Consider the following 22,868-nt stretch of genomic DNA (forward strand, 5'->3'; position numbering starts at 1 on the left):
GGCTTTTTTGTGACTGGCTTCTCTCTCATCGAGCATAATGTCTTCAAGGTTCATACATCTCACAGCACAGGTCAGAATTTATTCCTTCTTAAGGTTGAATAATATTTCATAGTATATAATATACCACATTTTATTTATCCATTTATCAGTCAATGAATATTTTTATTGTACATTTGCTATTTAAAAAAAAGATTTTATTTATTTTTTTTTTTTGAGAGAGAGAGAGCAGAATGAGAGAGAGAGAGAGAGCACAAATGGAGGTAAGGGACAGAGGGAGAAGGACAAGCAGACTTCCTGCTGAGCAGGGAGCCTGATGCAGGGCTCCATCCCAGGACCCTGGGATCATGACCTGAGCCAAATTCAGACGAGATCGGGCGCGTTCAGGGTGGTATGGCCGTAGACCGAATTCAGATGACTAGCTGACTGAGCCACCCGGGTGCCCCACATGTTTACTATTGTTAATAATGCTGCTATGAGTATTTCTGTGCATGTTTCTGTGTGGATGCAGGATCTCATTCCTCTTGAGGATGTACTTGGGAGTGGGTTACTTGGTAACTATGGACCTGTCAAGTTGTTTTCTGCAGCATCTGCACTGTGTCATGCTCTCACCGGCAACGTAGGACGTTCCAATTACTCCACATCCTCACAGACACTTATCACTATCTATCTTTTTTTTTTTTTTTTTTTAGATTTCATTTATTTATTTGACACAGAGAGAGATCACAAGTAGGCTGAGAGGCAGGAAGAGAGAGAGGGGGAAGCAGGCTCCCCGCTGAGCAGAGAGCCCAATGCAGGGTTCGATCCCAGGACCCTGAGATCATGACCCAAGCCGAAGGCAGAGGCTTTAACCCACTGAGCCACCCAGGTGCCCCGCTGTCTGTCTTTTTTATTACAGCCATTCTGGTGGGTGTGAAGTGGGGTCCATTGTAGTTGCTGGTGATCTTGACCATCTTTTCAGGTGCTCATTTGGTCATTTGTATATCTTTAGATGAAGGAAGACGTCTTTTAAAAGCCCTGAACGTACTTGATGATAAAGTAAATGAGACAATATGTTTATGGTGTTTTGATATTAGAACAGAAAGAAAAAAAAAACACATGTTGTTTTATACATTTACACAGTCACTCAGTAAGACATTTTCTTTTTTTTTTTTTTTTTTAAAGATTTTATTTATTTATTTGACAGAGAGAGATCACAAGCAGGCAGAGAGGCAGGCAGAGAGGGAGGAGGAAGCAGGCTCCCTACTGAGCAGAGAGCCCGACGCGGGACTCAATCCCAGGACCCTGAGACCACGACCCGAGCCGAAGGCAGTGGCCCAACCCACTGAGCCACCCAGGCGCCCCAGTAAGACATTTTCTGAGCACCTGTGATATTTGTATGGAGTATGAGATGAGTATAGAGATGAGAAGAAACCAGAGATCAATAGTGAGAGGACTTTTACAAAGTCAGGTTCCTGGGACTTTTATAAAGGTCTGTTTCTGACTTACTTATAACATCCAGATGATTCATCTTCATTTCTGTCAGAGGCAGAAAGGCAATGAGACAAGGTCCCTGATCTCTAGTAGTTCATTGTCTAGTGGTGGAGACAAACACATAAACATCACACAATCCCATTCGGTCAATACAGTGGCACACATCCATCCGAAGAACTGTGGGAGCATAGAGGAAGGAGGGATGAATTCTGCTGGGCATGTAGGAAGGGCACAGAGGGGAGGTAATATTTGAATTTGGTGTTAAAGGATGTTTAGGGGTTTGGCAGATAGAGAAAGTGGGAGGGCACTCCAGGCATCCTGCATGCCACGGACAAAGGCGTAACTGGTGATGTCAGAGCTGAGCAAGGGCAGAGGTGAAGGGTGGGCAGGAGGGATGGAAGGGGGTGTGGGCAGGTTGTGGAGAGTGCACCAAGGAGCTCTGTTTATAGACTGCTGATTTTGAGTTTCCTTGTTTTTGTTTTGAAGCAGAAGAATGGCGTGATTGATTTGAGCCTTGAGAGATCACTCTGGGGGTGGCCAGGTAGATGAATTAAGAGGTTTGTAAACTCTGTGAAGGACCAAATAGCAAATATGTTGGTCTTGCCAAAACATGATCTTTGTCATAACATCTCAGGTCTACTGCTGTCACATGAAAAGCAGCCATAGACAATACTCAAATGTATAAGCCTGTGTCCTAGTACAACTTTATTTCTAAGGCCAGGTTGTGGGGCGCCTGGGTGGCTCAGTCAGTAGAGCATCTGCCTTCGGCTCAGGTCATGAGCTCAGTGTTCTGGGATCTAGTCTCATATGGGGCTCCCTGCTCAGTAGAGTCTCCTTCTTCCCTAACCCCTCCCCCTCCTGCTCTCTTTCTTTCTCTTATGCTTGCTCTCTCTCAAATAAATAAATAAATTCTTTTTTTTTTAAAAGATTTTATTTATTCATTTGACAGAGAGAGATCACAAGTAGGCAGAGAGGCAGGCAGAGAGAGAGAGAGGAGGAAGCAGGCTCCCTGCTGAGCAGAGAGCCCGATGCGGGACTCGATCCCAGGACCCTGAGATCATAACCTGAGCCGAAGGCAGCGGCTTAACCCACTGAGCCACCCAGGCACCCTAAATAAATAAATTCTTAAAGACAAATAAAACCAGGTGGAATGGATATGTTTGGGGGCCTGTGGCTTAGTGACTCTTAGGTTAGACCAAGGGAAGAACAAAAACCAGTAGACGCCCCCTCAACACAGTCTGGGCTGGGGAATGGGACTATTCTTCCCACCCACCAGCCAGCATTTCCTAAAAGGCCAGGCAGTACCCCAAAGCTGTGCCAAAGCACATCTTTCATTCAGGCCACTGGAATTTTCTGTAGGGCCCTGAGCAAGGTCAGCAAGGTGGGAGAGACAGATTCTGTCCAAATGACAAGCCTGCCAAGGAACCCACAGCCCAGGCAAGGAGAAGCCTCGATAATAAGGTCAAAAGTCTTGGCAAAGTGCCATTTGCTCTGACACAGAAAGTCTTGATGCCAGTTAACTTAAGTAAAAATAATTTAAGTAAAGAAGAATGAGTTCAGAGCCCCTCCTAGAACTCAGAGGTGGGATGTGTTGCGCTCCTGGCCTAGAGCCAGGAGCTGCAAAGTTAGGAGCAAATGCCTCTCTTGGTCTGGCAGTGTCTACAGCAGGCTTTGCATATCAGTTTTTTACCCTGGTGTGCAGATGGCTCAACAGTCAGCATGGGGTGGAGACACGAGCAGGTTTATGAGTGGCCCTGTAAAAATACACAGGCTTTCAAATAGCCGTTTAAAAAGTTCTGCTGCTGACAAAAACTGTCAAGCTTCTTTGCTCTCGGCTTGGCTTCTGTCAACCCAAGGCAGAAACACCAGTTATCCCACACTAATCAGCCACTCTGATTGGCTGCTAGTGACATAACAGAAGTTCATGGACGTGATTGGTGGGTGGCCATCCCAGCGCCGAGCCTCTGAGCAGGAGGGTGGAGGACAGGAGTGGCACATGGCCAGGATGGGATCAGAAGAGCAGGGGGGTCCTGTTGGGGGTGGACAGCCACAGTCTTTGAAGGCATGGAGCCGTGTTTCAAATAATAAGGTAGTAAGGTAGTGAAAACTGTGCATGGCCCCCAAGGTACACCTGGGTTCTTTCGTGTTCTTTCTGCCTCCTCCCGTACCAGGTGTCTTTCTCTCCCTGGTGACTTGCAGACAAGTGCTGACATGCCTCCCTTCACTCCAAGTCCCTTTTCCTCTGCCCCAACCTGCTCACTGGAGCCCTGAGGCAGGCAGCCAGCCTCCCCACTCTGCCGCCCAGGCCAGCCTGAGCTCCCGGAGCTCTTCCCTGCTCTAAGTGGCCACCATATCAGCATCCTGGGCTGTGGCCTCATGGGGGGACAAGACACCTAACTTGACAAATTCTCCAAACAGAGCAAAGCCACAGCAGGAGGATGAAACATAACAAGAAACACAGACGTGTGGGCAGTCAGGAGAGGGATGTTTTCTCTAACAGGAACAGTAACTAGGGACTGCAGACGGGCTCACCTGGTGAGTCACTGCACACTCTCTCCTCTTGGCTGGCTACCAACAGAGCACACGTGCCACAGCCAGTGGCCTTGAGGGACAACCTGGGGCGTTTGAGAAAGGCTCTGGGTTTGCAGAAGAGAATAGCACAGCAGGGCAGTGAGGCGCTGGGAGTTAGGATTCTATGGGCTCACAGCAAACTGGCTGTGTGACTTTGGGATCCTCTGTGAGTCTCTGTTGCCTCATCTGTTGCATGGGGTACACAATTCAATTGTCTCTAGGCCTTTTCTAACTTAGTTTTTCCCTACCACTGAACACTGGTGTTTTGGGAGCTGGACAAAGCATTCCAGTGTCAATAATGCTAACAATATTGGTCCTTTATTAAGCCTCCTACTGTGGGCCTGGCACAGTGCCAGGGACTTCACATACAGGAATGCTAATCTTGAAACTAATCCTGCCAAGAAGGTATTATCTCCATCTTAAAGAAGAGGAAGCAAGCAAGTTCCAGAGATTAAGTAACTTGCCCACTGTCATGCAGCTAATACTCTTGATTTAAACCCAGGTCTTTTCGGGCCACTTGGATGGCTCAGTCTATGGAGCACCTAACTCTTGATCTTAGGGTTGTGAGTTCCAGCCCCATGGTGGGCATGGTGCCCACTTAAAACACAAAAGAAAACAAAACATAAGCCCAGGGTTTTTTTTTTTACTCCAAAGTGCCTTGCATGTGATCTTTTTTTCCCCTATTGATTTGCTTTAAAAAAAAAAAAAAAAAAAGCTAAAAGCTAGTATTTTGTTAATTTTTTTTCTCCCAGAACTTTTCTTTGATGACTACTATCAGGTACTAGCAAAATATCCAAACTTACTGGCAAGTGAATACCGGAAATGAATGTTGTGGAGACACTTGGAAACTGGACACTTAGAAGTTGCTTGTTTCTCCCCTAAGCCAGTATGCTTACAGCTGTGATTTTATTTTATAACAGTATGCACAATTAATTAAGCAGATGTTTCCAGCCCAACCTAGAAGCAAAATCCATCAATATATTATGAGCTAAGTCATTATTCATATAGTGAGGCATAGAAATGCCAGTGTTTCATCATCTTCCGCAAAGGACGCTGACATGCAGGTGCCTTGCCATCTAAAACAGGTCTGAGCACCCTTGTTCTCTGACTCTGTGAATGCTCAATTTATGCACAGGAAAGCTTCCTGGACAAAACAGAGCAAGGGAGAGTTCTCTCACCATCTTCAAAATCTCAGCTCTGGGAGGTATCTTTTTTTTTTTCTTTCCTGGGAATCGGAAGGTATCTTTCCCTTTGTATGTGCACCTGGAAATTTCTCTATCAAACCAAGCTGACCCAGACAGGCTCCCCACCCTGCCAACAAAAGCAGTAACTGAGTTCCAGAGTGGCTCTTAACTAGATGGCTAGGCTAGCCCAAGGCTGACTTGTACAATGGGCAGAAAGAAAGCAGGAGCTCATCCAAAGTAACCACATGCCAGAGGCCAAGGAGTGGAGACTGCACTCTCCTGGCTCCCAAGACTGCCCCTGGACCTTACCTCTCACCCTTTGAGGCTCAGGCCATGAGCCAGAATACTTTTTTTTATTACTGTCTCCAAACGGCCTCCCTACATTCCCTGCAGGCTTTGGAATCCTGCTTACCATCTTCCTTTCTGTCACATTCCCAGCCACCATCTTGGAGATCTCTTTCTTGTTTTTTTTTTTTAAAGATTTTATTTTTAAGTAATTTCTTCACTCAAACTTACAACCCCGAGATCAGGAGTTGCACACACCATGGACTGAGCCATCCGGTGCCCTGAGATTTCTGGTAGCCATGTGAATGTGAGTAATTCACCCTTGAATTATGTCTTCTGGACTGTGTCACAATTTTTTTGTCAAGGTGGCTAGGACCTGGCCATTCTGCAGTCACATCTCCATATATAAACTATCACAAATTTCAAGAGACACGTGTGCTGAGAAGTTTTAAAATCATTTCACTATGCCAGTGGAGGTGATGTCATGATTATTTACTGAGATCCTGCTGTGATGAGCTAGGTGTTACTAGGCATGTTGTTCCATTCAATCCTAAAGGTATTCAGAGCTAATCTAACTCCAAAATGGGGTTGAGGTGCCACTGTGTGATGTCAGGATTAACATTGCTGCTGTTTTACAGATAAGAAAACAGTATTAGAATAAATGTTGTCCCTAAGCCCACTGAGGACTTGGCATACTAGAAACTTGAGCTTAAATCTGAGAGGTACAGTGACAAGAGCAGGGAGCAGATGGGACAATTACCACCTACCTGCAGGGTTATTATAGAGCACTTGATGCTAAGGTGAAGTGTAGGACACCAGGAGATACTGGTGCAGTGTTACCATCCTTCCTTGTGGTCCTTTGGAATTGGAGTCACACTTCTTACTCACTGGGATGCATCAAGAAAGAAGCATGTAAGCTTTATGGTGGATAAAATGCTACCATAGTGAGTTAATCTGCACCTCATGCCAACCCTTGCAAAGTAGTGATTATCCCTATTTGCCAGAAGAGGAAGTCCAACTTCTTGGAAGATAAATGAGGTCTGATAAGCAGTAGGGTTAGGATTTGAACCCAGGTCTGATTACACCCAGAGGCCACATTTTTCCCTTTAAACAACAGGGTCGCTTTCTGAGTTAATAATTACTTTCCTCAGAGCCATAAGCATAGAGAGAATATGTATTTCCTTTCAATATGTTGACACTATGTAGAAATATTTGAGAACTGGAAAGTGAAGATGCTTCTTCGTCTGTCCTGTGAATATAAAGGAAGGAGAAGTTGAGAAGAGTGTTAGCTACATAATCATATGTACATACGTAATCATGTATAAAATAATCACATAGTTTAAGGTTCACATGCCAACCTGATGAAAACAGCCTGCTTAGTACATATTTTTAAAACAAAATGTATTTTACATTTATAAATGAGTTAAACATTTCTAAAATTCTCATTCTTTTATTGGAAAAAAATCTTTTGCTTTTTTGGTCTTGAATAAAAATATCTGGAAAACATATGTTTGTTGTTCTAGTTAAATGAAACCATCGACATCACTACAATTATGCTAGCTGTGATTGTATTCCTAATTAAAATAGTGAAAAAACGACCTCAAATCCGCCCCCATCTGACCTGCAGAATTGGAAATGGGTCACCTCCCAGTGAATTCACAGTTATCTGCTTCGATTAGCTTCATATTCTGGAATAGCTCCAGAATTTGGAAAAAACAAATTATTTGCAGCATCTGGTCCTCCCAAAAAGGAAACCTTAAAATTAACTCTGAGTTAGGGAAGATGCATAATAAGTTTATGTTAAACAACTCGAGTGTGCTTACAAAAGAAAAACATAAATGGAATCTTCCATCAGGGATCAAATCAGGTCGAAGTAAGTATTTAAATCACTATGTTGATGCATCTGATTAAAAAATTCCATCCTGATCTTTGAACTAAGACCTAGACTGGAACCCAACTCATCCGCTTACAATCATTTTTCAATATAAAAGACATGCAAATGGCCAAGGAACAGGTCAGACTTTCTAATCCCATAGGGCCAGTGAAAATATACATGTCACAGTACTTTGTGAGGATGGAATTAGATAATGCCCAGGAACACACTCACAGATTTCTTGTGGCTCTGAAGACTGCACGGACACTAGCCATTAGTGTGGGATCTTGGCCCACTTGCTTTCTTTGCGGGATATCACTACCTCCTAGTAAGCTCCACTTCCTTTCACACACCCTTGACACACCCACGTCTTTCTTCTTTCCCATCTGTGAGGAAACTAAGAATCTGACCAACAAAATTACGGAGCAGCATCTGAAAGAGGTAAGTGAAACTGAATGGGATGTTCCTGCATTGTCATGTTCCTGAATAACATTTTGTGAGAGTTTACTCCAGGCAAGGTATGGGTGACTGCAAGAAATGAATAGAGTTCTTACCAGCCATCAAATGAAGAGAGACCTTCTTCCCACAAGGTCCAGACTGTCAGAAAATGTGCGTGACAGTGCTGCTCAGTGGAGTTCTAATGGGAGCCACACGTGTTAATTTTCAATTGGTTAGCAGCATATAAAAAATAAAAAAATAAAAAGGAATAGGTGAAATTAGTACTAATAATAGCATTAATAATGCTAGTATTGTATATTGCATACAATATATGTTTTGTATTATACATACGATTAGTATTATACATATAACTAGTATTACATATACTAGTATTAGTATATTAATAATATTGGGCCAATGTATTCCAAATACTTATTTCAACATGCAATCAATATTAAAAAATTATTAATGAGGGGTGCCTGGGTGGCTCAGTTGAGCATCTGCCTTTGGCTCAGGTCATGATCCTGGGATCCTGGGTCGAGCCCCACAGGGGACTCCCCACTCAGCGGAGAGTATGCTTCTCTCCCACTGTCTCTCCTTGCCCCCAGCTCATGATCTCTCTCACTCGCTCTCAAATAAATAAAATCTTTTAAAAAAATTATTAATGGGACACTCTACCATACTAAGTCTTTGAATTGTGGTGTGTAGTCTATCCTTACCTCCCACCTCAATTTGGACCAGTCATATTTCAAGGGCTCTGTGACTACATGTGTCTTGTGGCGACCACATTGGGCAAGAGGTCTGTGAGACTTTCAGAGAAAAGTGCTCAAGAAGAGTGTTAGCATATAAATGTTTCATGTTTGAATATTTCTTCTGTATATATTTTATGGTGGGTGGGTCTGAGGTTTTACCAGCTAAAAAAGGTCCAGAAGGCCCTTTGGACTTCAGCACCATTCAGATTTCCTTCCAGAACCAGATCAAATGTTCCTCCAGCTGCTGGGACTGTTGATGGCTGATGGCTCACAGCTGAGTCTTTCTGTGAGCTCTGTCACCAGCCAAAGGGAGTTGCCTCACCAAGGGTAGTAGGCCCCACATCCAATAACCAGTTGTTGCCTTGGTAAGGCCTGCCTGCTTGTCTTGATTTGGGACCACCCTGCAAGGCCACCCAGCTCCAGAGCTACCCTGGAAGAATGACTGAAGCCCCTGTTGCTGCTGCTTCCCAGCTCAGCTTGTCCCTCTGCCTGATCCCATGGCTGCCTTCACCTTCACCTCTTGAGAGCATGCTTCCACACACCTCCTCCAGGCAGACCCCCTTCTCGTAGAGCCTGTTCTCCCAGGGAATCTACCTAAGACTTCTCACCAGTGCTAGGTTGTCCTTCACAAGGACAGCAGCTGTGTTAACAGACTGAGGCTTTTGCGTGTCATACTTGCACAAGGACACTGAAGTCTGTGGGCCTCTTGTCAGCTGATGGGCTACAGAACTACACTACAGGAGGAAAATATGTAATCACAGCAAATTCCCTCTTACAAGTTGCTCCAGTTTTTGTTTTTTTGTTGTTGTTTGTTTTAATTAGAGAGAGAGAGAACGAGAACACGAACAGGGAGGAAGGGCAGAGGGAGAGGGAGCAGCAGACTCTGCTGAGCAGGGACACTGATATGGGAGTGGATCCTAGTACCCTGCAATCATGACTTGAGCGGAAGACAGCTGCTTAACCACTTAACTGACTGAGCCACTCAGGCCCCCCAGGTTGCTCCAGTTTTAGGAATCATACTTGTGTCTCCAATTTCTGTAAAAGAATAGGGAGAAACCTGCTACTTGATACACCGGTCAGGTAAGATTGGATGTCACCATGGCCCATTACTTTAGCTCTGCTTCCTCACATGATGAGGTTCATAGATTCTCAATTCAAAGGTCCCAGCAACCTCTCTGGGAGCAGGCTGAGGAACCTTGTCTTCTAGTAGAGGGGTACGAGCAATGTAGCTATTAACCCAGGTCTTCTTTGGCATAGCATTAGAGAGGAAACAGAGTATGACACTTAGATTTGTCTCCTTGTCCTCAAGACTAGTTTAACTTAAGAGATGACAGAAAGGGGCGCCTGGGTGGCTCAGTGGGTTAAGGCCTCTGCCTTCAGCTCAGGTCATGATCCCAGGGTCCTGGGATTGAGCCCCGCATCAGGCTCTCTGCTCCGTGGGAAGTCTGCTTCCTCCTCTCTCTGTCTGCCTCTCTGCCTACTTGTGATTTTTGTCTGTCAAATAAATAAACAAAATCTTAAAAAAAAAAGAGAGGACAGGAAGTTCTAGTGTGAGACCCTCAAACAAAACCCCTAAATTTTTAGACACACACACACACACACACACACACAGTACTACTTCTCACTCCCTGACTCCTCCTTTTTTTCCCAGCCTTTGTGCTCATTCTTACTTGCTCTTTCTCCACTTACTCCTCACATTCCTTTGAGACCATCTCAAGGGCCTTCTCCTCCATGAAACATTTCCTCCATTTTATTTATTTTAAATTTATTTTTATTTTTTAAAAGATCTTATTTGTCAGAGAGAGAGAGAGAGAGTGCATGTACGTGTGTGGACATGACCAGGAGCAGCGGCAGGCAGAGGGAGAAGCAGGCTCCCTGATGAGTAAGGGGCCTGACTTGGAACTCGACTCCAGAACCCCGGGATCATGACCAAAGCCGAAGGCAGACACTTAACTGAGTCACTCAGGCATCCCCATTTCTCCCATTTTAAAACACTGATATATGATTCACACACCATACAACTTACCATTTAATGTACTCTAACCACTGAATTTAAGCACAATTCAATGGTTTATAGTATATTCAGAGTTGTGCAGCCATCTACCAAGAAAATCACTTTTAGAACATTTTAAAAAACCGTAAGACACCCTGCATCTCTTAGCTCTCACTCCCAAGCCCCCCATTACCTACTCCCAGCCATAGGTAAACCACTAATCTACTTTCTTTCTATATTTGTCTCTTCTGAGCATTTAATATAATACCAAATCCTTCAATATGTCATGTGTGGCTTATTTTACCTTGCATGTTTTTAAGGTTCCTCCAGGTGGTAGCATGTTGTCAGAACTTTGTTATTTATTATTTTATTAAAGATTTTTATTTATTTATTTGACAGAGAGAGAGATCACAAGTAGGCAGAGAGAGAGGGGGAAGCAGGCTCCCTGAGTAGAGAGCCCGATGTGGGGCTCGATCCCAAGACCCTGAGATCATGACCTGAGCTGGAGGCAGAGGCTTAACCCACTGAGCCATCCAGGTGCCCCATTTTGTTCTTTCTTAATGCTGAATCATACTCCATTGTGTGGGATATACCACGTTTTATCTGTCCATTCATTAGTGACGGATATTGGGTTATTCGCACTTCTTGGCTATTGTGGATCATGGTGCTATGAATATTCTTGTCCAAGTTTTTGTGCAAGTACATGTTTTCAGTGGAATTACTGGATCATGTGATAAGTCTGTGTTTAACCATTTGAGAAGTTACCAGCCAGTTTTCCACAGCAGCTGTGATGTTCCCGCAAGCAGCGTGTATGAGGGTTCCCGTTTCTTCATATCTTCACCACTACCTGATATTTTCTGTCTTCTGATGATAGCCACCCTGGTGGGTATAAAAGTGGTTTCTCATGGTCCAATTTGCATTTTCCTGATGGCTAATGCACTTGATCTTAGCCAAAAGGCCGAGAAGCGATCCTGATGGCTAATGTCAAGCATCTTCTCATGTACTTATTGGTTGTTCATGTATCTTCTTTGGAGGAATGTGTATCCAGACCTTTTGGACATTTTAAAATATGGTTGATTATGTATTTATTGCATTGCAAATGTCTTTATATATTCTAAGTACAGCGCCTTATCAAATGTATGATTCACAATTACTTTCTCCCATTTTTCTGTGGGTTGTCTTTTATTTATTTTTTAAAGATTTTACTTATTTATTTACTTGAAAGAGAGAGTGATATATATATATAGAGAGAGCGCATGAGTGAGGAGGAGGTCAGAGGGAGAAGCACACTCCCCATGGAGTTGGGAGCCCAGTGCAGGACTCCAGGATCATGACCTGAGCTGAAGGCAGTTGCTTAATCAACTGAGCCACCCAGGTGCCCTGTGGGTAATCTTTTTTTTTTTTTTTTAATTTTATTTATTTATTTGACAGAGAGAGATCACAAGTAGGCAAAGAGACAGGCAGAGAGAGGAGGAAGCAGGCTCCCTGCCAAGCAGAGGGCCCAATTTGGGACTCGATCCTAGGACCCTGAGATCATGACCTGAGCCAAAGGCAGAGGCTTAACCCACTGAGCCACCCAGGTGCCCCTGTGGGTAGTCTTTTAAACTTCCTGGTGGTGTCTTTTGAACACAAGATTTAAACTTATTTTTTTTTTTAAAGATTTAATTTATTTATTTGACAGAGATCACAAGTGGGCAGAGAGGCAGGCAGAAAGAGGAGGAAGCAGGCTCCCCACTGAGCAGAGAGCCCAATGCCGGGCTTGATCCCAGGACCACGACCCAGTTGAGGGCAGAGGTTTTAATCCACTGAGCCACCCAGGCACCCAACAAGATTTAAATTTTGATGAAGACCCATTTATCTATTTTTTCTTTTGTTGCTTGTGCTTTTGGTGTCTGGTCTAAAAAGCCATTGGCTAATCCAAGGTTATAACTTCTACGAGTGTTATACTTTCATTTGTTATATTTACGCTTTGACCCATTTGAGTTGATTTTTATATATGGTGGGAGGTAGAGGTTTGATTTCTTTCTTTTGATGTGGCTACTTAATTGTCCCAGCACCATTTGTTGGAAAAAATAATTTCTCTAATTAATGCCTTGCTGCCCTTGTCAAAACTCAGGATACCAACCGACTGCACAAAACCTTTCTTGACCGTCCCAACTCAAAAGAGAACCTGTGCCGAGGGAGCAGGCTCTATGGGGAGCACTCCCAGTCCTGTGGCAGAGGGAAAATGAGACATGATAAACTTTGGGCTGGCTCTTAAAGTTTTTGCTCAGAAGTGACATGTCAGTCCCATTCTTCATTGGCCAAGAAAAGTCATAAGGCCACCCTGAGGTCCTTGGAGGTAGGAAAATTAGTCATCCTATAGGGTAGGGGCTGCAGGGAGGGAAAAGAGATTCTTACTGGGAATAGTAATACAATTTAATTCTTCCTCACCATCTCCTGTATGACTTGACATCTTGTTCTCCTAGTTTTCTTCTGATCGCTCCTTATTCCTTAGCTTTCTCTGCCTGCTCCTTTCATGTTGGCATTTCCCAGTGTTGTGAGCTTGGCTCTCCTGTCTTCATACTCTACAGACTTCCTGGGGAAATCTCACCCACTCCCTCATCTAATACCTGCCAACTCTCACAGTTACACTGTCAGCTTCTGACCTATGTAACCGATGTCTATTGAACATCCACAGACATCCCAAATTCAGCATGCCCAGTCCCGAATTTATGATGCCACCCCAAATCTGTGCCTCCTCCTGAATCCCCAGCTTGGGAAATAGCACACCACTGTTCCCAGTTTCCTTAGCCAGAATCTTGGCATTTTTTCTTTAGTATTTTATTTATTTATTTAGAGTGCGAGCACGGGGGAAGGGAGAATGAGAATCTCTAACAGACCAACCATTAAGCGCAGAGCCTGAGGCAGGGCTCAATCCCACAACCCTGAGGATCACGACCCAAGCCAAAATCAAGAGTCAGATGCTTAACTGGCTGAGCCACCCAGGTACCCCATAGTCTTGCCTCTTTTTTTTTTTTTTTTTTTAAGATTTTTATTCATTCATTCGAGAGAGAGACAGTGAGAGAGAGCATGAGCGAGGAGAAGGTCAGAGGAAGAAGCAGACTCCCCATGGAGCTGGGAGCCTGAGGTGGGACTCAATCCTGGGACTCTGGGATCATGACCTGGGCCGAAGGCAGTCATCCAACCAACTGAGCCACCCAGGTGTCCCTAGTCTTGCCTCTTCTAATCCATTCTTCATGTTGCAACCATAATGATTTTTATAAAATGCAAATACAGTTTTGCCACCCTCCAGCCCCCAGATCTCTCACTGGCTTTCCACTGCTCTGGGGATAATGATTAATACACTGACAGGCTTCAGTAAGACCTTTTATGATCTGGGCTCTGTTATTTCTCCATCCTCACTTCTGTACAGCATCTGCCTGGCATTTTATTCATCTTGAGCTAAATTTAGTTCCCTAGACACACTGTGATCTCTTCATTCAGGGCTTTTGAACAAGCACTTCTCTGTGTCTGGATACTCTTCCTTCTCCTCGGGGTAACGCCTACTTGTTCTTAAAGTAATGGGCTGGGCATCGTTTGCTCCTTCTCTTCAAACTGTGCAAACACAAAGTGATTGAAAGATATTCTAACTCAGAGGTTAAGAGGGAGGGCTCTGTGAACTGATGGCCCAGTTTTGAATCCTGGCTGTCATCTACCAGCTTTGAAACGGTATGCCAGGCCTCACTCTTCTGTGCCTGTGTTTCCCCTGGCATAAGTTAGGGAATAATAAGAGTCCCTATTATATAATATAATCTAATATATATAATATAGAGAGCCTATTATATAAGGCTGTGGTGGGGATTAAATGAATAAATCTATAGAAAGTGCTTAGAATACTGCCTGACATTGTCAGGGCTCAACCAGTATTTGCCATTACTTTTAGGCATCTCCAAAGCACCCTATAGTTACCTCTATAATTAAGCATTTATCAGATAAATATAATTCCCAATTTACTTACCTGACTACTTTACTGCATTTTAAGATCCTTAGATTTGGGACAATGTCTTATTCATTAAGCTTCAGTTCCTGACACACAATATTTATTAAATATTTGTTAAATGACTGACTGACTGAATGAATGAACTTGTCTTCATGCAACAACCACTTCTAATCTTCTATTATGAGGATAAATTCTGTCTTCCCCACTTGATGTACTACAAGCATCCTTACTCAGGATCACAAGTATGGTTATCTTGGCCAATCCCATCTCCTTCCAACCTAATGTTGCTTAGCAACACTGAATTAACCAGTTGAATTAAATTCTCCTCCCTGAGAGCCTTTAGTCTTCTCCTGGCTTTTCCACTGGCCATAACTTCTGATCTATTTCTACACAACCCATTGTAACCTGAAATTCCAGGGAAAGACATTCCTCTATCTCCTGCCCATTTGTTAGAGTAGGTTAGTTATACAAGAAGGGGTTGAGGGCAGTTAAATTCAAGTTAGAGTTTGGAGTTACATAGGGTCAGGGGTCCTGTGATTTCTGAAAATAATACTGAGCTGAGGGATTTTATTTTTCCTGATCTTGTAAAAGCTACTGAAATCCAAGGCCTTGTTATAATTTACTTACATGCTGGGTGGGTAGAACAGGCTGAGTGAAAGGGGATTAAGTAGGATGTAGGGATGCAAGTTTTAGTCTAGGCTGTCGACAAATAGATGTGACTTTGGAAGTCACCACCTTTCTGGGCCTTATTTATCCCACCTGTAAAGTGAAGAAGTATAAATGGTGTCTAAGTTTGCCATAAATTCTGACGTATCATGCATCATCTCTCCAGAAGTAGCTCATTCTAGGACGACATTTTCTGCTCTTCCACTTGATCTCAAGACACAGAATAGAAATGGTACAGAAGAAACCATAGCTCCATGTCTTTAGCTCCATGGTCAGTAATAACTGAAAATAATCATAGAAATTGTCTGAATAAACCAGGAAAGAATTATTCATATCTTGCAGGTGAGGCCTCAAGTGGGATGTAATACTGGTCTTTTGAGTAAAACAGGCTTGAATCAAGTCCCAGCTAAGCCATGTACTAGTTTGAGGGCTGTGGGCCAGTGGGTCTCTGGTTAACTTCTTTTTTTATTTATTTATTTTTTAGATTTTCAAAATTTATTTATTTGACAGAGATCACAAGTAGGCAGAGAGCGAGTGAGAGAGGAGGGAAAACAGGCTCCCTGCTGAGCAGAGAGCCCGATGCAGGCCTCAATTACCAGGACCCTGAGATCATGATCCGAGCTGAAGGCAGAGGCTTTAACCCACTGAGCCACCGAGGTGTCTCTGTTGGTTAACTTGTTCTTTTTTTTTTTTTTTTTTAAAGATTTTCTTATTTATTTGACAGACAGAGGTCACAAGTAGGCAGAGAGGCAGGCAGAGAGAGAGGAAGGGAAGCAGACTCCCTGCTGATCAGAGAGCCAGATGTGGGGCTCGATCCCAGGACCCTGGGATCATGACCTGGGCCAAAGGCAGAGGCTTTAACCCACTGAGCCACCCAGGTGCCCCTCTGTTGGTTAACTTCTTTACCTTCAGTTTCCTTGGCTATAAAAAAGCAGGACTCATATCTATGTTGTAGAAGTAGGGTAAGGATCAAAAGAAGCAGTTCATGTATCACACCTGGTGTGTAGGCCTTGAATGAACATTAGGTCATTTTCCCTGTTCTATTCAATCCTTTGCTAGCCAAAAGTACTTTCACAGATTCCCACCCGGGCCTGTGAAACTATTCATTTGCTTGTCCTCAAAGGTATTTGGGTCCCTTGGATAAATGTCTAACACATACATTTCAAATTCAAATATTATACAAACCTAGATATCTTCAAATTCAAGCAGTGCGTCAAGGTAACAAATACTGTGCTGTGAAAAAGGATCATTTTATTAATCTATACGTAACACATATAAAAGCAAAATCAGGATGTTTTCCTTAGCCATCCTTTCCACATTTTGTGTAGCTTTAGTGAACTATAAACCACTGTTTTCTTCACACCTAAAAGACAAAGAGAAAAGATGGTGAAAAAATTGGTGCTTGCTGACTACATACTCAGCTGGAGCTTCCATGATATTCTAATCAGAGACCTAACTTTGGAGTGGAGCAGTAATGGGATGACTGGGAAGCCCAGGAGACCGTTTTTTTTTTGTTGTTTTGTTTTAAGATTTTATTTATTTATTTGACACAGAGAGAGAAAGATCATAAGTAGGCAGAGAGGCAGCAGAGAGAGGGGGGGGGGAAGCAGGCTCCCTGCTGAGCAGAGAGCCTAACACGGGGCTCAGTCCCAGGACCCCGAGACCATGATCCAAGCTGAAGGCTAAGGCTTAACCCACTGAGCCACCCAGGTGCCCCTGGAGTAAGTGAATCTTTTGACTCACAGGTCTATCATCAACCTTTGACTTGAGTAGTTCTTTTAGAGGAGAAAGGAAAACAAAGACAAAACTCTGTATGTAACTAATTGGATGTCCTCAGCTTCCTTTCTATGCCAGCATTCCGACCACCCCAACCCAGCTCCCTGCTGCTGTGTAGCTGCGTGTGTCACCAGTCTGCCCAGAACAAATGTCATTCTATCACTTTCTGCGGGTACACTCCTCAACCCCTTTCAGATTCCTTCTACAGAAATGCCTCCCTGGACAACCCAGGCCAATTCAGACACAGCTCCTCCTGGTCCCAGAACAGCACCTGTGCTGACCTCTCATACACACTTAACCACACTGTGTGGTGTTCATCAGCTTACTGATCTGTCCCTGCACCTAGACTGGGGGCTCCTCAAGGACGGGGAGCTCGTCCCACTCATCTCTGTATCCCTATCACATAGTAGGGACTCAGTAAATGCTTTTGAAATGATGGAACAGATGTACCTCATTGAGATATCTGACCTTCTAGCACCCCTCACCTCATTAATCACAAGCAGCTGATGAAACTGGAGAAGAGACTCTCTGGGAGCTAATGGGACAGAAGTAAAATGGGGTAGAATATGGGGATGCTATTTGTCTGTCAGGTCTAATTGGAGCCTATTTGCAGATGGTATTATGGGCTCGACTTCCTTTGTACTGAGGATGAGATCACTTAGTCTGTGTTTCAGGGTGTGGCTCAAAGATCCAAACGGTCTTTTTCCCCAAGAGATAGGAATTGTGGTTTGTGCTGCCAGTCTGAAATGCACACCTCTGGCAGTGCACTTTAAGCACAGGTAGGCATTGTGGATGAGGTAACAGGACTGAATTTGGAGACTGCTAGCATTGGGGTTTGAGTAGTCTCTTGAAAATACCTGGGCCTGTTACCTGTAAGCTGCCCAGTCCACTTAGAATCTTTGAAGAGGCAGTGGCAGGTAAAAAGGCTGCAGACCAGGAAAACTGTTAGCAAATACTTCCAGAAACTCTGGCCCAGCTTGCAAACGAACTGAGCCTAGTCAAGAAACTCAGAGCTCCTTTCCCTGCCTCCACCTCTTTTAATTTTCTCCCTGGAGCAACCACTTTGGCGAACCTCATCCACTTGAGCATTGAGACTGGAAACTTCTTACGTAAGGTGCTTTTTAATATTCCAGCCAGAACCAATCAAGACACTAAGCAGAACACAGGTAGGTACATACAGTAAGGTTCAACACAGCAACCCCAGGGCACTAAGTCACAGCTAGAGGAAGGTGCACTGGCCATGATAAGTCCCAGCTCAACTTCATAAACCTTACATACAGACATGCTGGACTTAACATTTAAGGTAGATATCTAAAGCACCTCAGTGTCACCATGCAGCCATATTTTGTTGCTACTGCATAGAAACTTCCCTTCATTGGGGCACCTGGGTGGCTCAGTCAGTTAAGTGTGTGCCTTCAGCTCCAGTCATGATGTCCTGGGATTGAGCCCCACATCAGGCTCCCTCCTCAGCAGGGAGTCTGCTTCACCCTCTCCCTCTGCCCCGGCTTATGCTCTCTCTCTTTCTCTTTCACTTTCAAATAAATAAAACCTTAAAAAAAAAAAAAAAAAGTCTCTCCCTTTGACAGCTCTGCCTGAGATTCTTAAAAAGACCGTAGCAGGGAACTGTATTAGAAAGAGCACTGGAGGGGCGCCTGGGTGGCTCAGTGGGTTAAAGCCTCTGCCTTCAGCTCAGGTCATGATCCCGGGGTCCTGGGATCGAGCCCCGCATTGGGCTCTCTGCTCAGCAGGGAGCCTTCTCTCTCTTTCTGCCTCCCTCTCTGCCTACTTGTGATTTCAGTCTGTCAAATAAATAAAGTCTTAAAAAAAAAAAAAAAAAAAGAAAGAGCACTGGAATAGGAGTCAAGAGACCTGAATTCTAGTCCCAACTGGGCCATAAACTTACAGTGTGTCACACCCTCTCTGGGCTTCAACTTCCTCATCTGCAAAGAGACTGGTTGGACTAGTTCAGGGTTCCCTGACAGGGGGCTGTGGGCAGGTTTCAACACTGGTCTGCAGGCAAGTTAGGAGGAAACCAGGAAAGTTTGCTGTGTGTGTGCATGCATGCACTTCTGTGCCAACGGTACAGATTTCGTTGGGTTTTCACAGGGAGCCAGGATTTGCAGAAAGTTAAGAGCCAATAGACTGGAATGAAGGATCCTTTCTGCCTTAATAGTCTAACTGCAACACAAGTGGAAAACTAAAACCCCATGAAGTTGTGGTGGGCAACCTTTCCTACACAGGGCACAAAATGCTACCCATAAAGGACAAAACTGACAAATTGTATTGAATAAAACTGAGAATGCCTTTTCATCAAAAGACACCATCAAGAAAGTGAAATGACAGACCCCCAAGTAGGAGACTTTTGCGTTTCATATATCAAAGGACCTGTATCCAGACCAAATAAGGAATTCAGTAAGAAAAGGCAGACAATTCAAGAGAAAAACAACGAAAACACTGGAATAGGCACTTCACAAAAGAGGATATCCAAATAAACATGAACAAGTGCCCAGCTTCATGAGTCATCAGGAAAATGGAAATTAAAACTCTAATATGATGCCACTACTCACTTACTGGAGTTCCTATAATGAAAAAGACACAGAGTATTAGGTGAGGAGGAGATGCACCTAGAGCTCAGCTAGTGGGAGTAGAATGTGGACAACTGTTTGATAGTATTACCAAAGAAGAACATTCACATACACTAGGATGCTGTATTCTACCCAAGTATGTACCTAAGAGAAATGTATACGTTTGCTTACCAAAAGACAGTCACAAAAATGTTCACAGCAGCACTACTGGTAAGGGCCCCAAACTGGACACTCCAAGAAACAATTAAAGGAGAGTTGATAAACTGGTATAATCATACAATGGGTTTGGTGCAATGAAGATAAATGAACTATCGCTGCTTCCAACACCATGTTAAATCTCACTGATGTAAAGAGGAGTGAAAGGCCTGGGAGACTACAGATTTATCTAAAGTTCAAAAATGGGCACAATAGAAGCATGGAATTGGAGGTCAGAGAGTAGTTACTCCTGGAGGACTAGTGACTATGACTGACACACCATCTGGGGGACAGTCCTATTCTATTTCTTCATCTTGGCCCTAGGTTCATGGGCATGTTTACTTGGTGAAAATTCACCAAATTTATGATTTATGCACTTTTCTGTATCTATGGAGATTTTTTTCCTACTACCAGAAAACCTAGAATCTTTCATTTACTCAGTCACTGAAATACACTGAACCAGTACTTATTAAGCATCTAAATAATATAAAAGACATTGAACTAGATGTTGAGGTTATGCTTATAGTCTCTGCTCTCACAGAGTTCACAATCCTCAGAATTCTACTTGGCTTACATTAAGCCTACTTTTGGTTTCTGCTCACTTTCTAGAGAAAAGGATGATGATTTAGGAAGTCTGCATTTAGAATGTGTCTTTAGGGAAGACAGTCTGCTAAGAGAGAAACTTTAAGAACAATCATCCTCGTCTTTGCTCCTTCCCCAATGGATAAAGATGCAACACCTCTATAGATAACAATGTCTTTAGAGACATCTTTATCCACTGAAAGTGAGTCATTATAAATTTTGACTAGTATCTAAAGTCAAGTCTTTTTTGGAAGTGTATAGAAATCCACTTCAATATCTGGATCCTCAAGTTTTACTTTTGTTCATTTTCAGCCTGTTTCACATGACCTGCAGCAAAGTTACTACACATGTAAGACCACAAGTCCTTGTGTGACCTTAAATAAGATGCGTCCAGTGACAGACATGGTTCTCCAGGAAACAATATGAGGCAGCAATATGAGTAGGTTGTGAGAGGTCTCTCCCTTCCCATAATTCTACATTTCAGATATTTAGGAGGGAAAATCAGTAAGCCCCCAAACATTCTTCCAATTATTTTCTAACCACAATTAGATATTATCTACAAAGAAGATCTCTTGAAGCAGAAGTACAAACTTATATTAAAAGGACTCTCAGGTTAAGTAATAAGCAAATCATTAGGAAAAAAAACCCTTAATTATTATTATGTGTTCTTCTTATTTAACGTGTAGATACCAAAAAATGGAAGAAGTACTTTAGTTATAAGAAATCAGAAGCGGAGGGTAATTGACAATCCATTCTCTTGTGTTCCAGGAAAGGGCTGGTAAGGAACCCTTCAGGCATGCCAGAAACTTCTCAGCAAGATCAAACCTGTCTTGTTAATTCAGGTGAATCCTTTGAAGCTAGAGAGGTAAACAGGTATTTGTCCCCAGAGTCAGTTCTGACTGACCAGAAAGTCAGGTGGGGAAACATAAAGCAAGATTTCAGAAATTAAGCTCATCATCCTCCCAACCTCCCTCACCTCTGGGAATGGCACCACTTCCCAAGCCAGACACGGAGTTATCTCTGACTCCTCTCTCTCCTTCACTTCCCATATCCCTACAACCATCTGGAACAGATAACTTGACCTCTAAATACTGTGTGCATCTCTTCTCTCTACCTGTACTGCAATGACCTGAGTTCAGGGGGCAACCACAGCTCCTCTCTGACTGGCTGCAATCACAGCTAATCAGTTTCCTGAGCAAGAATGTTATTTCCCTTCCATCTGCTCTCTACTCTCTAGCCATTGAAGTCTTTCTACAGTCCTTCCTTGGCTTCCCTCCACCCTCAAAAATAAACTCTGAATTCCTCTGCCTGGCTTTTCAGGCTCCCTTCACCAGCTGCTGCTTACTTCTCAGTCTTATCACTAAATCTCCCATCTCTCTCCTATTCCCATACCAGAAGACTCAGACAGGTTAGTAATGTGAAGGCTGTTGCTGATCAGAATACAACACTTTGCTTTGCTGGTCTTCTGTGACCAGTCTGAGAAGTGATGCCATCTGCTGCTACCATGAAAAGAAGAGAAGACAAGTATCAGGAGACTAAATGGCCTTTCACTTCTCCTGAGCTGTTGGTGAGTTAGGCTAAAAGGGGGAAAAAGTGTTTGGGTTTGGAGGCATTTCTGTACTCAACTTTGAACATGGGTGTATCTGATGAAGGGATTGAGGGAACTAATAAAGACAGAGTGTCAGACCACATGAGAACAGGCAACTGTGTTATCTAACACACTTTATGAGAAAAGGCAATCCTCTGGGCTGGTTATAGATTCCTGGCCTCTATCTTGTCTAGGAATATAGAGTTGTTTAGATCTAGACTCACCCAAGTTTATAAAGCACCTACTAGGTTCATACTGGACATGCTGAACTCATAGTGGCTTGGGTATTAGTATCCCTTCCACTTTAAGGAAGGAGGACTAACTAACATCCAGGGTTAGAGAGTGAAAAATAAGTTGCTACAACTCAAATCCAGATCTTCTGACCCCAAGCGGAGCTCCTTGGTTAGTGCTCTCTCTGAACTGAACTTGAATATAAAAGGTATTCACTAGCTAAAGGGGAAGACTGAACCTTCCTTTTCACCCCCACTGAGTGGGATGGTGAGAAAGGGGAGGGGTGAGAATGGCTTCTATGGAATACAAACTCCATCAAATACACAGGTTCTCCCCCGTCACATGATGGATCAGCCAGCTGAAAAACTGAACACAAGTAGAACTTTGAGGGTCTTGCCTTAGCAAAGTGAGCAGTGTGACAGCTATGACCACAATGAGATGCTTCTAAGGAAAACATGCAGAAGCATAAAGGTTCTGAAACTTGCTGTGAAGTCAGAGGGAAAAGAAACAGTAAACCAGCCACTTGGGGCCTTTCGTTGCTAGTTTACTACAATTGGAGACCTGGTTAATGGGTCAGCAAATGTCATCTGAATATGACACTGCAAAGAGGCCTATTCTTTTTTCTTTTCTTTCTTTCTTTTTAAAAATATTTTTATTTATTTATTTGGCAGAAAGAGTGAGAGAGCATAAGCAGGCA

The 22,868-nt window shown here is 43.4% G+C and overlaps 1 protein-coding gene across 7 annotated transcripts in view; it reads right to left on the bottom strand.

Moving 5' to 3' along the window:
- Positions 1–6,666: 6,666 nt before the first annotated feature.
- The window catches only part of TAMM41 (TAM41 mitochondrial translocator assembly and maintenance homolog), a 61,024-nt gene continuing 44,822 nt past the window's right edge, over positions 6,667–22,868 (bottom strand). For 3 of the 7 annotated variants that reach the window (XR_009350800.1, XM_059161763.1, XM_059161759.1), the window contains one exon: positions 16,444–16,577. Coding sequence is in view for 4 of the 7 variants with exons in the window: in XM_059161763.1 (XP_059017746.1) it covers positions 16,501–16,577 (77 nt within the window). In the remaining 3 variants the exon portion in view is untranslated. The other 4 variants (XR_009350799.1, XR_009350801.1, XM_059161760.1 and 1 more) reach the window with 4 other exon arrangements.

Source organism: Mustela lutreola, chromosome 2 (assembly GCF_030435805.1).
Source record: "Mustela lutreola isolate mMusLut2 chromosome 2, mMusLut2.pri, whole genome shotgun sequence".
Taxonomy (NCBI): domain Eukaryota; kingdom Metazoa; phylum Chordata; class Mammalia; order Carnivora; family Mustelidae; genus Mustela; species Mustela lutreola.